This window comes from Vombatus ursinus, unplaced genomic scaffold (genome assembly GCF_900497805.2).
Source record: "Vombatus ursinus unplaced genomic scaffold, bare-nosed wombat genome assembly UNPS02004915.1, whole genome shotgun sequence".
Taxonomy (NCBI): Eukaryota; Metazoa; Chordata; class Mammalia; order Diprotodontia; family Vombatidae; genus Vombatus; species Vombatus ursinus.
In genome coordinates this window covers 115896-129792 of record NW_020944693.1, presented here as the reverse complement: position 1 = coordinate 129792, position 13897 = coordinate 115896, and the positions used below count along the sequence as shown (strand labels likewise).

Genomic DNA, 13897 nt, shown 5'->3' with positions numbered 1-13897 from the left:
GCTGGACCACCTCCACCTGTTTCTTGGAGACCTTTAACTAAGAACCTAGATTATGCTGACCAGAAACCCAATAAGATCTGAAGATAAATGCAAAAACTTCTGTCACAATTATACATCTTAAGCAGCCATGTGTCTTATCTGAAAACTGGCACCATACTGATTAATCAGTTATGGCTTCCATGTTTCTTTGACTGAATACATTTTTGCAGTGGGACACCTCTTTTTCTGACTTCAAGGAATTGCACCTGTTTGCTCTTCCCCCTCTCAACTCTCAAAATTCTCTCATCATCCTCCCAAATCAGAAAGCCACAATCTTTCCTTCAATTAAAAATCAGATTACCTAATCTTGTGTCCTGATTTATATTCCCTTGTCTCCTCCTGTATTCAGGGTCCAGCACCGAGCTGAGAATGCCTGGTTCAGATTTGTTATGCAATTTGTATGCATTGCTTAGTATACCAATATGCTCAGAAGCTTGCAACTTTGTTTCCTCAGCTGTTTTAAGATTCCACCTGTCACAGTTTATGCTAGCCAAGCAAGGTTAAGTCAGGATTCCAACCCCTGGGATGACAGGTGTTCAGAAAAACTCCCTCGAATACTTTGGTTGATCTTTTATCGAAATACTTTTTTTGTGGAAGACTTTCCTAGGAGGTTGGGCTTTTCTCAACTTCAGATTCTTCTCTGCTAAGGTAAGGTTTACCCTCACACTGCTGTGGAAGGTTTGCCCCAACCCTGAAGTCTGGGTAAGGGTTACTCGATTTAATGGTTACTCGAAACCAAAACAATTTATACTCATATATAACATTAAAGTTAGGTTTACCCCCACCCTGAAGGTTGGAGAAAGATTCCTCTGTTCAAGGAAAAATTCCTTTGGTAATAGGAAAATACTGAAGAATTCCTCCTAGGTTAAAAGTTCTTTGGGTAGGAGTCCAGGGAGTTCACTATTGAATCAACATTCCTTCAGAAAAGATTCTTATTGACTTGTAATTTCCCATGCAGAAGTGGAGGAGATGACTAAAATATAAAGGTCTCAAGTTATGTTAAAATATGTAAAATCTAAATGGCTCCCAAAATTGGCTCAGTGAAGGAACTTTTTATTATGGAGGAGATAAGGCTAGCAAGTATGTGCTCGTCTTATCATTTTTTCAGTGTTTCTGTTTCTTTGTAAAATGCTCAGAAAAATCTTTGTTTTGTGTCATGTTTCATGTTTGTAGATTCTGCAACCTTGAAAGATTTCTAAAAGCAAAATGCAGTCAGCCAGAAAGACTAGGAAAAAAAAAGTGTAGCCAAGAAGGGGAGACGTTCAATAATGTTTCACACGTGAGGCAGTTCTCCCAAATGCAGTATTCTTTGTCCCATTAAGCAGGACTAATTCCTAATTCAGGCTTTAAACCAGAGTTTAGGTTAAAAAGAAAAAAAAAACCTGCAAGATACATTCTCTATATCATTTCAGTCGTGCCTATGTTGGCATTTCAGAGATAAAGTCAGATAATCAAAGAAAGGAAATGGTTTTCCTGGTATGTCTGTTAAATACATCTTTGTAGATTTTGGGGGTTTGGAGATTAATCATTTTAAGATTGCAGGGGAGAACTCTTGAGAGTTGGGATTATTCCAGGAACTCACCCCCCTTGTCTATGTCCTATCAGATAAGGCACTTAGCAGAAACTTAACATATCTTAGTGAATTTTAAGGCACCACTCTGTAAAATTTATTTCAAGAAAAAAATATGAATTAAATTGTGTGAAAGTTTCAGTGAGGTAAAAACCATATAGATTGCCTCTCCCCTAAAGACTGATAGGGGAAATTTTGGTATTGTTTTGGTATAACGAAGGAAGGCACCAACACTGTCTTCCATTTGCCTAACTGCAACAAAACTTTCTGGATGCACCCTTTGAGCAAACATTAGCATTTAATATACTATGTCATTGTAAGGAGAAGAGACAGACAGGATGTGACAGTGATAAGGACGATGTGTGTCACAGTGCTGCACCGATCAGAGACTTGTTGTCTCCAAGTTAAACATTTACATTCAAGAAAAGTGGAGGTCCCAAGACATGACAACTGTCAGAAGACTCTATCAACATATTAGAGTGATTCTCCATGTGCAAATAGTTTGTTACTGACTTGGAAGAAAAGCTGAGCTAGCACATTGTTGGCAACAGTGGACCAGAAAAGAGGTGGCAATTTTATAGACAGTTTTTCAGATAAAGTTCTCATATCTCAAATATATAAAGAAAGTTGTCAAATCTATAAGAATATGAGTCATTCCCCAATTGATAAGTGGTCAAAGGATATGAACAAGTAGTTTTCCTGTGAAGAAACCAAAACAATTTATACTAATATATAAACACTCTAAATCACTATTGATTAGAGAAATGCAAATTAAAACAACCTTGAGATATCATTTTACATCTACCAGATTGGCTAAAGTGAAAGAAGGGGAAATTGACAAATGTTAGAGGAGATATGGAAAAATTGGGATCTTAATTCATTGTTGGTGGATCTGTAAGCTAAGCCAACCATTTTGGAGAGCCATCTGGAATTATAGTCGAACTGTTTGGCCATGTAATACTACTATTAGGTCTAGTTTCAAGGGTGATTAAGGAAAAAGGAAATGAACCTATCTGTTCTAAAATCTTTATAGCAGCTCTTTTTGTGATGGCAAAGAGCTGGAAATTGCAAGGATGCCCATCAATTGGGGAATGACTGAATAAGTTGTGGTGTATGGTTGTGATGAAATGATGAGCTCAATGATCTTAGAAAACCATGGGAAAGCCTGCACAAAATAATGAAGAGGGAAATGAGAATAATCAAGACAACATTGTACACATTAACAACAGCAATATTGTTTTAAGAATGACTGAGCAAATAAGTAATTTTGACTATTATAAATATCCAAATTAACTCTAAAGGATATATGAAGACAGACTGTATCTGCATCAAAAGAAAGAACTGATAAATAGAAGTTTGTAAAGAATAATTTTACATATGTATTTCTGGGGTGAGGGAGTAGGGAAAAAAAGAAATTGATATGATAACTTTCTTATATATTTAAAAAGAGTAGCAAATTGTACATAATATATTTACAGTTTCCTGTACAATTATATTTTTTATTATGCTATGTTATGGAAATGCTTATTTTATTCCATACATTAAAAAGGAAATAAATAAATGTGAATTTTTAAAAAATGAGGGGGGGCAGCTCTATGCTGTGGTTGGTTTCTAGCAGGTCACCACTAGACCCTTTCTAGAACCCTCTGGGTTCCATAAATGATGAAGATTACAATCAAAGTCAACTTACAGCTTTTCTAGCAGGGATTCAGGTTACAAGATTCTCTGTTCATGGAATAAAAGATTTTCTTGATAGGATCTATAGTGATACATTGAAAAATTCTCCAGATATAAAACATCAGAACCTGAACCTTTTCTGGAAAGCTCCCTTGCCCTCTACTTTCTTCTGTTCTCTCTGTAACCCTTGTTGCATCCAACTTTTCTACCTTGGTTCTCCTTTCCCAGGTCTTCCCAGCTGGAAAAAGTGGGAGGTAAGTAATTTCTAACTTATCCATTACTTTTAGGGTCATGCAAATAACACCCAAACTTTCAGATTTTATAATGCTTTTTTGATACTGGCAACTTTTAAAAGTTTAGAAGTTGAGCTAATACTCTGCTTTGGTAGCTTAATCAAATCTTAATGCCTTGAATAAGTCCCTATCTGAATTGTGCAAGAATAAATATTTTTATACTTTTGGGAGAAATAAATGATCAAAGAAGTACACAAAAAATGAAGGTATACAAAATAGGGAAATATACAATGACATGGAAAGGTAAAACTATGGAGCACTGACCAAATTATGATTGGAACATTCAAGGAACAATTTAATTTTTTTTTCACATTAATGATGTTGTAAGTAAAAATTAAAACCATTAGGAGGAACCATCAGAAAGAGGAAACTAAACTCAACAGAAGAAAAAAAATAGCAATTCAACTTCCATAGTTCTTTCTTTGGATATGGATAGCATTTTCCATCACAAGGCCTCTGGAGATGTCTTAGATTCTTATAGTGCTGGGAAGGGTTAAGTTTATCAATATTAGTCATCACACAATGTGGCTGTTATTGTGTACAACGTTCTCTTGGTCCTGCTCACTTCACTCAGTATCAGACCATACAAGTTTTTCCAGGTTTTTCTGAAGTCAGCCTGTTCATCATTTCTTATAGTACAATAGTATTCCATCACATGCATATACCACAACTTGCTCAGCCACTTCCCAATTGATGGGCATCCTCTCAATTTCCAATTCTTTGCTACCACAAAAAAGAGCTGCTATGAATATTTTTATACATGTAGGTCCTTTTCCCATTTGTATGATCTCTTTGGGATATAGCCCTAGAAGTGCTATTGTTAGGTCAAAGGATATGCACATTTTTATAGTCCTTTGGGCATAGTTCCAAATTGCTCTCCAAAATGGTTGGATCATTTCACAACTCCACCAACAATGCATTAGTGTTCCAATTTTCCCACAACTTCTCCAACATTCATCATTTTCCTGTTTCGTCATGTTGACCAATCTGATAGGTGTGATGTGGTACCAACAATTTAATTTTTGACAGGGAAATTGATGACTATAAGTGGACTGAGGGCTTTTACATCATTAGGGTTTAGAGACAACAAAGTGTCCCATGGAAGAAAAACTCCTCAAACTCTTCCAAGTAATCTTCCCATAATCCCTTTGAAATAATTCCAACTCTCTAGAAGCAGAACAAAATAAGACAGACCTAGAGATCTGACTATACTCTATGATGGAACGCTAAAGATTTTCTTTTTTTGTCAAGTTTTATACATACACAGACACATAAATACTTACAAAGGTATGTACATAAATGTGTGTATACATACAAATTATGCATAACATAAAGAGAAAGACAGACACATAGTCTAAACTTCTGAGTGAAGTTTATAAAGAATATTTTTAAATATATATATTTCTGGGGTGAGGGGGTAGGGAAGGAAAAAGAAGAAAAAAAGAAATTTACATGATAACTTTATTATATATTAAAAATAGCTTTTATCTTTTTAGACTAATTTCATTCTGACATTAGCTCTCTTTTTATTTCTAATGAGCTTGACAAAGTTAAGCGATTATAAATCATCATCTACATTGCTTTTATTTATGTCCGTTGGCTTTTTGGCATGATTTGAAGTATTCCATACTCGTTCTCCATAACCAACTGATTCGGTATCATTGTCACTATCAATTCATTATCATCTTTTAAAATATTATAGAATTAATAAGCATTTAAAACAATAAAACTAAAAAAATTAAAATATTTCATAGCATCCTTTCCTGTTTTTTCTTTTTTGAATGATGTTTTGTTTTTTTCCCAAATACATGTAAAGATAACTTTTAACTTTCATTTTTAAAAAAAAATATACTTCTAAATTTTCCCCCTCCCCCTCCCTTTCTCCCCATCCCTGAGATAGCAAATAATTTGATATAGATTATACATGTGTAATCATGTAAACATATTTCCATATTAGTCATGTTGTAAAAGAAAACAGACAAAAAACATGAACAAAGTGAAAAATATTATACTTTGTTCTACGTTCAGATTCCATCAGTTTTTTTCTCTGGAAGTGGATACATTTTTTATCATGAGTTTGAGCTCTCATAAGGCTAGGTCACCTATTTTTTCATTAATTCCCTTCATATTCTTGACCTTTTGTTCTTCAAGATGAATTTTATTATTTTTTCAAGCTCTGTAATTTAGTTTTTGGTAATTTGGTTGGTATGGCACTGAATAAATAAATTTATTTAGGTAGAATTGTCATTGTTGTATGTTCACTCAGGCTATCCGTGAACAATTTATATTTTTCCAATTGTTTAGATTTAACTTTATGTGAAAGTTATTGTGTAGTTGTATTCATATAGTTCCATGGTTAGTCTTGGTAAGTGGACTCCCAAGTATTTTATATTGTCTACAGTTATTTGATTTATGTGTGTTTACTTTATGTCCTACAATGTTGGTAAAGTTGTTAATTGTTTCTACTAGTTTTTTTTTTTTAATTGATTTTCTTGGATTCTATAAGTAGACCATCATATCATCTGCAAAGAGTGATAGTTTTATTTCCCCATTGTCTATTCTAATTCCTTTCATTTCTTTTTCTTGTAATATTGTTAGAGCTAGCATTTCTAGTGCAATATTGAATAATAGTTGTTTAGTGGGCATCCATGCTTCACCCTTGCTCTTATTGGGAAGGCTTCTAGCTTATCCCATTATAGATGATGCTTGCTGATGGTTTTAGGTAGATACTACTTATTTTAAGAAAAGTTCCATTTATTGCTATGTTCTCTAGTGTTTTTAATTGGAAGAGGTGTTGTATTTTGTAAAAAAATAATTCTGCATCTATTGAGATAGTCATATAATTTTTGTTGATTTTTCTATTGAAATGGTCAATTGTGCTAAATATTTTCCTAATATTGAACCAGCTCTGCACTCTTGGTATAAATCCTACATGGTCATAGTGTTTAATCTTTGTGATGTATTACCGCAATCTGCTTGCTAGTACTTTATTTAATTTTTTTTGCATCAATATTTAAGAGGGACATTGGTCACTAGTTTTGTTTTTATTTCTTTTTTCACTCTTCTTGTTTTAGGTATCAGCATCATATTTGTGTCATAAAAGGAATTTGGTAGGACTCCTTTACTTTTCCAAATATTTTATAGAGTATTGGAATTAATTGTTATTTAAATGTTTGAGAGAATTCACTTTAAATCCATCTGGTCCTGGGAATTTTTTCTTAAGGTGTTCATTTATGGCTTGTTCAATTTCTTTTTCTAAGATGGGATTATTTAACTATTCTATTTCTTCTTCTATTAATCTTAGCAATTTGTATTTTTGTAAATATTCATCCATTTTGCATATATTGTCAGATTTATTGGCATATAATTGGGTAAAATAGCTCCTAATAATTGCTTTAATTTCCTCTTTGGTGGTGAATTCACTCTTCATTTTTGGCACTTGTAATTTGGTTTTCTTTCTTTTTTTAATTAAATTAACTAATGGTTTATCTATTTTATTGTTTTTTTTCATAAAACAGTTCCTACTTTTATTTATTAGTTCAATGATATTCTTGCATTAAATTTTATCAATCTTTCCTTTGATTTTCAGGATTTCTAATTTGGTCCTTAAATGGGGATTTTTAATGTTATTTCTAGAAGTGCCATCTGCTGCTGAGAAAAATGTATATTCCTTCCTTTTCCCATTCTGTTTTCTTCAGAGGTCTATCATATCCAAGGTTTCTAAAATTCTGTTCACTTCCTTAACTGATTTCTTGGTTTTGCTTTGTTTTGCTTTGTTTTGTTTTTGTTGTTGTTAGATTTTACTAGACCTGAGTTGGGAAAGTCGAGGTCCCCCACCAGTATTTTTTTTTTAATGTCTGTTTCCTCCTGTAACTCACTTAACTTCTTTAAAATGTTGGATGCTACACCATTTGGTACATATATGGTTAGTATTGATGTTACTTCATTGTCTATGATTTATTTTAGCAAGATGTAGTTTCCTTCCTTATTTCTTTTAATGAGATCTATTTTTGCTTTTCCTTTGTCTATTATGATTGCTACCCCTGCTTTTTGAATTTCAGCTGAAGCATATTAAATTCTGCTTTCACTCCTTACCTTTACTCTCTGATTCAGATATATTTCTTGTAAACATGTTTTAGTATTCTGGTTTATAATCCACTCTGCTATCCACTTCCATTTTGTGGGTTAGTTTATCACATTCACATTCACAGTTTTGTTTACTTACTGTGCATTTCCCTCTATCCTATTTACCCTGTTCTTCTTTCTCTCTCTCTCTCTGTCTCTCTCTTTCCCTCTCTCTCTCTGTCTCTGTCTCTGTCTCTCTCTCTCTCTCCCTCTCTCTTTCTCTCTCTCTCTCTCTCTCTCTCTCTCTCTCTCCCTCCCTCTCTCTCCTCCTTCATCCTGTGATTCCTCACAAGTATTTTACTTCTCACTGCTGCCTCCCCCAATCTGCCCTCCCTTCTATCAGCCCACCTTTTCTTATCTACCATCTTTCCCTCCACAGCAAAAGCTCTTCCTTTCAGGCCTCTTTCCTTTGAGATAATTTATCTCATTCTACCTCTTCCTTTCTCATTCTTCAGTATATCCCTCCTTTTTATCCCTTAATTTTATTATTTTTGAAATCATCTCATCAGAGTCAAGTTATACTCATGCCTTCTGTCTATACGTATTCCTTTAACTGCCCTAATAATGACACAACCTTACTGAATCCCTGATGTTTTCTCTTTCCTGTTTACAGTGAGAACATAGTTCCATTGGTATATTGAAGAAGTATTATAGATAGATAGAAATCATCTGTGCATATTCCCTTAAAAGCTTCCCCTGAGCTATCTCACCACTGAATTTGTCAACATTCACCCTGAGGCTACTTCCTACTTCCTATTCAAAATAGGCCTTTGAAATTGTGGGGATGTGAAACCCATCGCCTTCATAGTGTACCTGCTTCTCCCTGCCTCCCTCTTCCTGTCAGCCTAATTCCTTAAAATATTTCTTAAATCCAACAGATATTTTCTAATAAGGATCAGTTCTTAATTCTGGCATAAGGATTAAACCCATGAAAAGTCTCCATAGCCCAATTAAGTACTTGAGAATGACTAAATTACTGAATGGAATTAAGCTTCTTAAATAGTGACCCAGTTATAGCATCAGTCATAATGGGGTGTGTGTGTGGGGGGGGTGTTTGGGGGGAGGGGTGTTCCAGATTTTTCCATAGAAAAAGTAAATGAGTAAATAATAATAAAAGTACCAGGCCTTTATTGTAGGTGAATTTTATCTCACACAAGGAAATAAAAATATTAAACTTTAAATGTTCAGGGAACATGAGGTAAGGGGGCAAAGGAAAAGGGAACAAAGATCCAGCCAGTCACCCAGAGAGACAAAAATATAAGCACAGCTCTGAAAGGATAGTATACACGGGGTCCAAGATTGGGTGTGATGATCTTCAGGCCTAGTGACCTAGATGAAGGTGGCTTCTTGCTCTGGTACCAATGTTATGACAGCAACACAATCCATTTCAGAAGTGAGATTCCCAGACTGTCACATGCAGGTGATTTGCACCTTCATATGGAAGGAAATCAAAGATTTTATAGGGATTGGTAAAGTCTTAAAAGTTTTGATTGGCTTTCCACCTCTGATGTCACAGAGAGTCAGAAGCTTATTAGCTAGGAACCTGGGAGTTTCCAACAAGAAAGATTGCAGACATAGGGGTTCCAAAGAAACAAGGAAAGGTTACTTGACAAGAAGAGTGGGTGTTAACCACAGAGACAAACTGTTATCACAAGGTCTAGAATTAGAAACTGGAATGATCTTTTTAAAATAGTACTATTCCAGCTCAAAGTAGATTAACTCTCTATTTACAAGAAATATGCAATTCCAGTAAGAACACTCACATTTAGAACAGTCCCGTCTTCACATCTCTGATCGGGGCAGAAGGCAGAGCTTGTAAATTGGTGGGACAGAACCAAAACCAATAGTTATTGGGCTGGTATCAATCTTTTCTGGACTGACAAGAGATTTCAGATTAAAATGCTGTAAAATGATGATCATGAATAAAAATAATTCCATTCGAGCTAGACCTTCTCCAACACAGACACGCTTTCCTGGAAAAAAGCAAGAGTGATATTAATCAATGACATTGTTCAACTAGTCCAACATCGTTAATACAGTACATAAATGGCAATTTACTTCCATTTAACAAGAATGTATCATTAAGGTAACGGGGCAAGTGAGGTGCATTTTCAAGGGAGCTAGGAATTTGAAGACATGTTAAAAGTGGGAGACAACAGTAAGGAAAAAAAATACCAAAGAAAAATGCAACCACCTGGGGTCATATAAATATCTCTGAATACCCTGAAATTTACTGATAGAAAGTATACAGCAAAATACTGGATGTTTATAATGATGACCCTTAGTTATCGAGAGAATATTAAACCATTTGGATTTTCATCTAATCCAGGAGCCAGGGAAGCATGGTATATATTTTAGGAAAGTTTTCATAAAATTGAGTGAAACTAGACTTTTTTTAAGTTGAGGTACTTCAGTTAGCTTTAGGTATTTGTAGAATTAATTCATTTTAATGATTCACATCAGAGATGTTGGTCACATGTAGTATGGTTGACGCTTTTATTTTATCTCACTTCAGAGGAAAAAATACATGGGAATCATAGTATAACACTAAAGAAGAGTTAAATACTGCATATGTCTGATAGTTTTAATATAGAGCTATTCTAAATTTCAGGTCATTCATTCATTCAATTTATTATTTCCATAGATATTTATTTACATGAATAGTGTCCTGAAATTTGAGGGCTGAATTTAGATTCTGAAGTACTGGGCTAAAGTCCTATATCAGCGTAATTTGATGATGACAAGACAGAAAAAAAAAAGGGGGCATGTCTTAGTTTGTGGTAAAGAAAATGTCCAGAATGATGGAGGTGATAGTCCTGCAGTCTGCAACTATGGTCAGATCATATTTTGAGAATTCTGTTCTGTCCTAGATATCATATTTCCAGAAAGATATTGATAAACTGGGAGGAGTTGAGAGGAGGCTGACCATGAAGGTGTGGGGACAAAGGAACATGCCATTCAATGATCAGTTGAAGGAACTGAGGAGGAGAATTAGAGAAGATTTGAAAACACAAACTCTCAAATATGGAAAGCCAGCTCCCATTTCAAAAATTAGATTGAATCCATTTATCCATACAAAGTAGAAGTAGGAATAGTACACACTTGTAGCAGCTAGGTGGTGCAATGGATAGAGTGATGGGTCTGGAGTCAGGAAGACCTGAGTTCAAATGTGACCTCAGACACTAGCTGCATGACCCTGGGCAAGTCACTTAACTCTGTTTGTCTTAGTTTCTTCCTCTGTACAATGAACTCACACAGGAAATGGCAAACCACTACAGTATCTTTGCCCAGAAAACCCCAAATGGGGTCATAAAGAGTCAGACATGACTGAAACAGCTAAACAACAACAAATAGCATGCACAGAGCAGATAAACAGATTTCAATTCAATTTGTGGCAAGCCTTTGTAACACACAGAGTAGAAAGGTAGAACAAGATGCCTGGGTATATAGGCAGTGGGCTTCCCATAACTGCAGACCTTTAAGTAATGAGTCAGTAGGGGACAGTGGAGAGAGCACTATATTTGAAGTCAGAGGAGCTAGCTTCAAAACCTACCTCTGTTACTACATTTGTCTCATCTCCATTATCTTACATGTAAAATAAGGGAGTTGGACCTGAATGCCTTTTAGCTCTAAAGCTCTGAGCCCCTGATTTTATGAACTCTGCCTGGGTAGAACTGGGATGAGAGGAACTTTTGGGGTCTCTTTTATCTTTGAGATGCTGGGAAACTTGCTGAGGTCTGGGATGATGACATGTGCCAATGCAAACAAACTCACAGTTTCAAAAAAGCAACTCTCGGAGCTCAGTTAATTATTGGGGAAGGATAAATATGAACTTTACTTACCTGCAGAAAAAGCTTTGAAATAGTCACTGTACTTAAATTTTCCATTTTCATTCAGAAAGTGTCCTGGGTCAAATTGTTCTGGATTAGGGAATTCTTTGCTGTCCAACATGACAGAGGTCAGCGTCGGATATACTGTTGTGCCCTAAAGTAAATAAATACTACACAAATAAGCCAAGTTGTTAAATGAGCTGCTTGAATTTGAATACCCCTAGTGACACAGGGTTATCTAAATCTCAGGAAATGCATTCATTCAACTCATTATTTCCAAAGGTATTTATTTATAGAAGGCAGTGTTCTAGAGTGTATTGAGGGTTGGAGATGGATTCTGAAGGCCTGGGCTAGAGTCCTAAATATTTCACAAGACATATTATTACGGGCAAATTCCTTGACCATGCTTTAAGTTTTCTCACCTCTAAAATGGAAATAATTGTACCAATGACTGTGGTTATGCCAGGAACTCAAGCAATATCTACCTCAAAGTATTACTCTAGTAAGAATGTTTTCTAACTTGGAAAAGACTATAAAATGTGATACTGTTCTTTGTTGAAAACCTCCAATAGCTTGGTTGAAATTTTAAGCACCTATGTTATATGCTGGGCAATTAGGGGATAAAAAGGTGAACAATGTATAGTCATAACTCTAGAGAGAATTTACAATATAGTAGTGGTAATCATATATGTGCTAAAATAACTGTGGTCAATACAGTAGTTCCCAAAGCGAGGAACAAACTGCTTTGGGGAAGAAAGAGGATGGGAGAGATGATTTTTTTTTAACTGTCAGAAGAGTGATTATGAAACTGATTAAGCGGATAAATAACATAGAAAGGGTGGGGACCAGGTATAGGTAAGCATGCTGGGTACCAAACAAAAAGTTCCTTACATGGGGAAATATCCTTGGGGTTGGATCTTAAAACCAATATTGTTTTCAAGTTATGATAGCACATAACAATCTAGAATATAGATCTCAGGAGACCGTGCCTAATTTACAGGTGGAAAATTGAGTGGAAGCCCAGTGAAGGAAGTAGCTTGGTCAAGGTCACATAGGTAGTATGCAGCAAAGTCAAGATTAAATTCTAGTCTCCAAATTCTCAATCCATTGGTAAGAAACATGCACTAATAGGAGCTTGATCAGCCCTCTGAAACTGGAGTATTACTTTTCTGATTTCTGTTTCTCTGCCTGGAAAGTTGGCCAATGAGACAGACAAACCCCATTTAGCACTTGGGTGCAAATGGAGGAAATGTGGATTCTTCTGACCTTGGGGAGAAAGTATCCTCTGAATTGCATGTCTTGATTCATTACATGGGGCAGGTTGGAAGGGACAAGATTAATGAATCTCAGGATCTCGTGCACCACGGCATCCGTGTAAGGCATGTTTACTTTGTCCTTCATCGAAGGCATTCGTTCTGATCCAATCACTCGATCAATTTCTTCATGAAGTTTTTCTGTCAAGATACATACAGAGATTTAAACTCCTGGAGGGGCATGGCCTGAGTTGCTGCCTAATGACAACTATTCCTACAGTCTAAGAGATAGGAAGGAGAATGACATAGAAGGGTATTTGGGACTTTGGTGTTATTGTTGTTCTGTTTCTGTCATGTCTCTCTTCATGACTCCTTGTAGGGTTTTCTTGGAAAAGATACTAGAGTAGTTTGTCATTTCCTTCTCCAGTTTACAGATGAGGAAACTGAGGCAAACCGGGTTGAGTGACTTGCCCAGAATTACACAGTAGTAAGTGTCTGAAGCCAGATTGGAACCCACGAAGATGAGTCTTCCTGACTTCAGGCCCAGTACTCTATCCACTGCATCAAGTAGTTTCTCTATTTGGGACTTCAGTGGTACTTTTTAGTAAACTCTTAGGGAGTAAGGACTGATAGTTCCTGTGATCAATGTATGTTTCAGTAACAGAAAAAAAAATGTGGAGATCTAGTGGTCCTAGTGCCACAAGGGAACAAGAGTACCCAGGGGTGTTGTCTCACCTCATAGTGACTCCATGAGCTGAATTGTCATGAGGGAAAGGTATTAGACAGTCCCAGGTCACACATGTCTACACAGTTCAGAGTACGGAATGGGGAGGGGTTGCAGTTCCTATTTTATCAGAGGTTACAGCTGAGTGTGGTGGCACCAAGACCTTAGTTTATGCCCAAGGTACTTAAAGAAATTAACAAACCAGATATACAGGCTGCTAGCAGAGTCACTGAGGGTCCCAGGACTTTTTGAAGCTAAAACTGTGATTCACCTATTGATATATCTAAACAATCTGTACAGGTCATTTGCTTAACTCTTCTCTGTCTTTCTGGCTCTGTCTGTGTGTGTGTGTGTGTGTGTGTGTGTGTGTGTGTGTGTGTGTGTGT

General features: G+C 35.9%; 1 protein-coding gene across 2 annotated transcripts in view; it reads right to left on the bottom strand.

The window, feature by feature from the left end:
• Positions 1-8809: 8809 nt before the first annotated feature.
• LOC114028483 (cytochrome P450 2E1) overlaps positions 8810-13897 on the bottom strand; it is a 16348-nt gene continuing 11260 nt past the window's right edge. For both annotated transcript variants that reach the window (XM_027842742.1, XM_027842749.1), the window contains 4 exons: positions 12801-12988; positions 11547-11688; positions 9468-9677; positions 8810-9135 (listed from right to left, as the gene is read on the bottom strand). In XM_027842742.1, the coding sequence (XP_027698543.1) occupies positions 9487-9677; positions 11547-11688; positions 12801-12988 (521 nt within the window). In that variant the 3' untranslated portion in view covers positions 8810-9135; positions 9468-9486. The remainder of the gene's footprint in view (positions 9136-9467; positions 9678-11546; positions 11689-12800; positions 12989-13897) is intronic.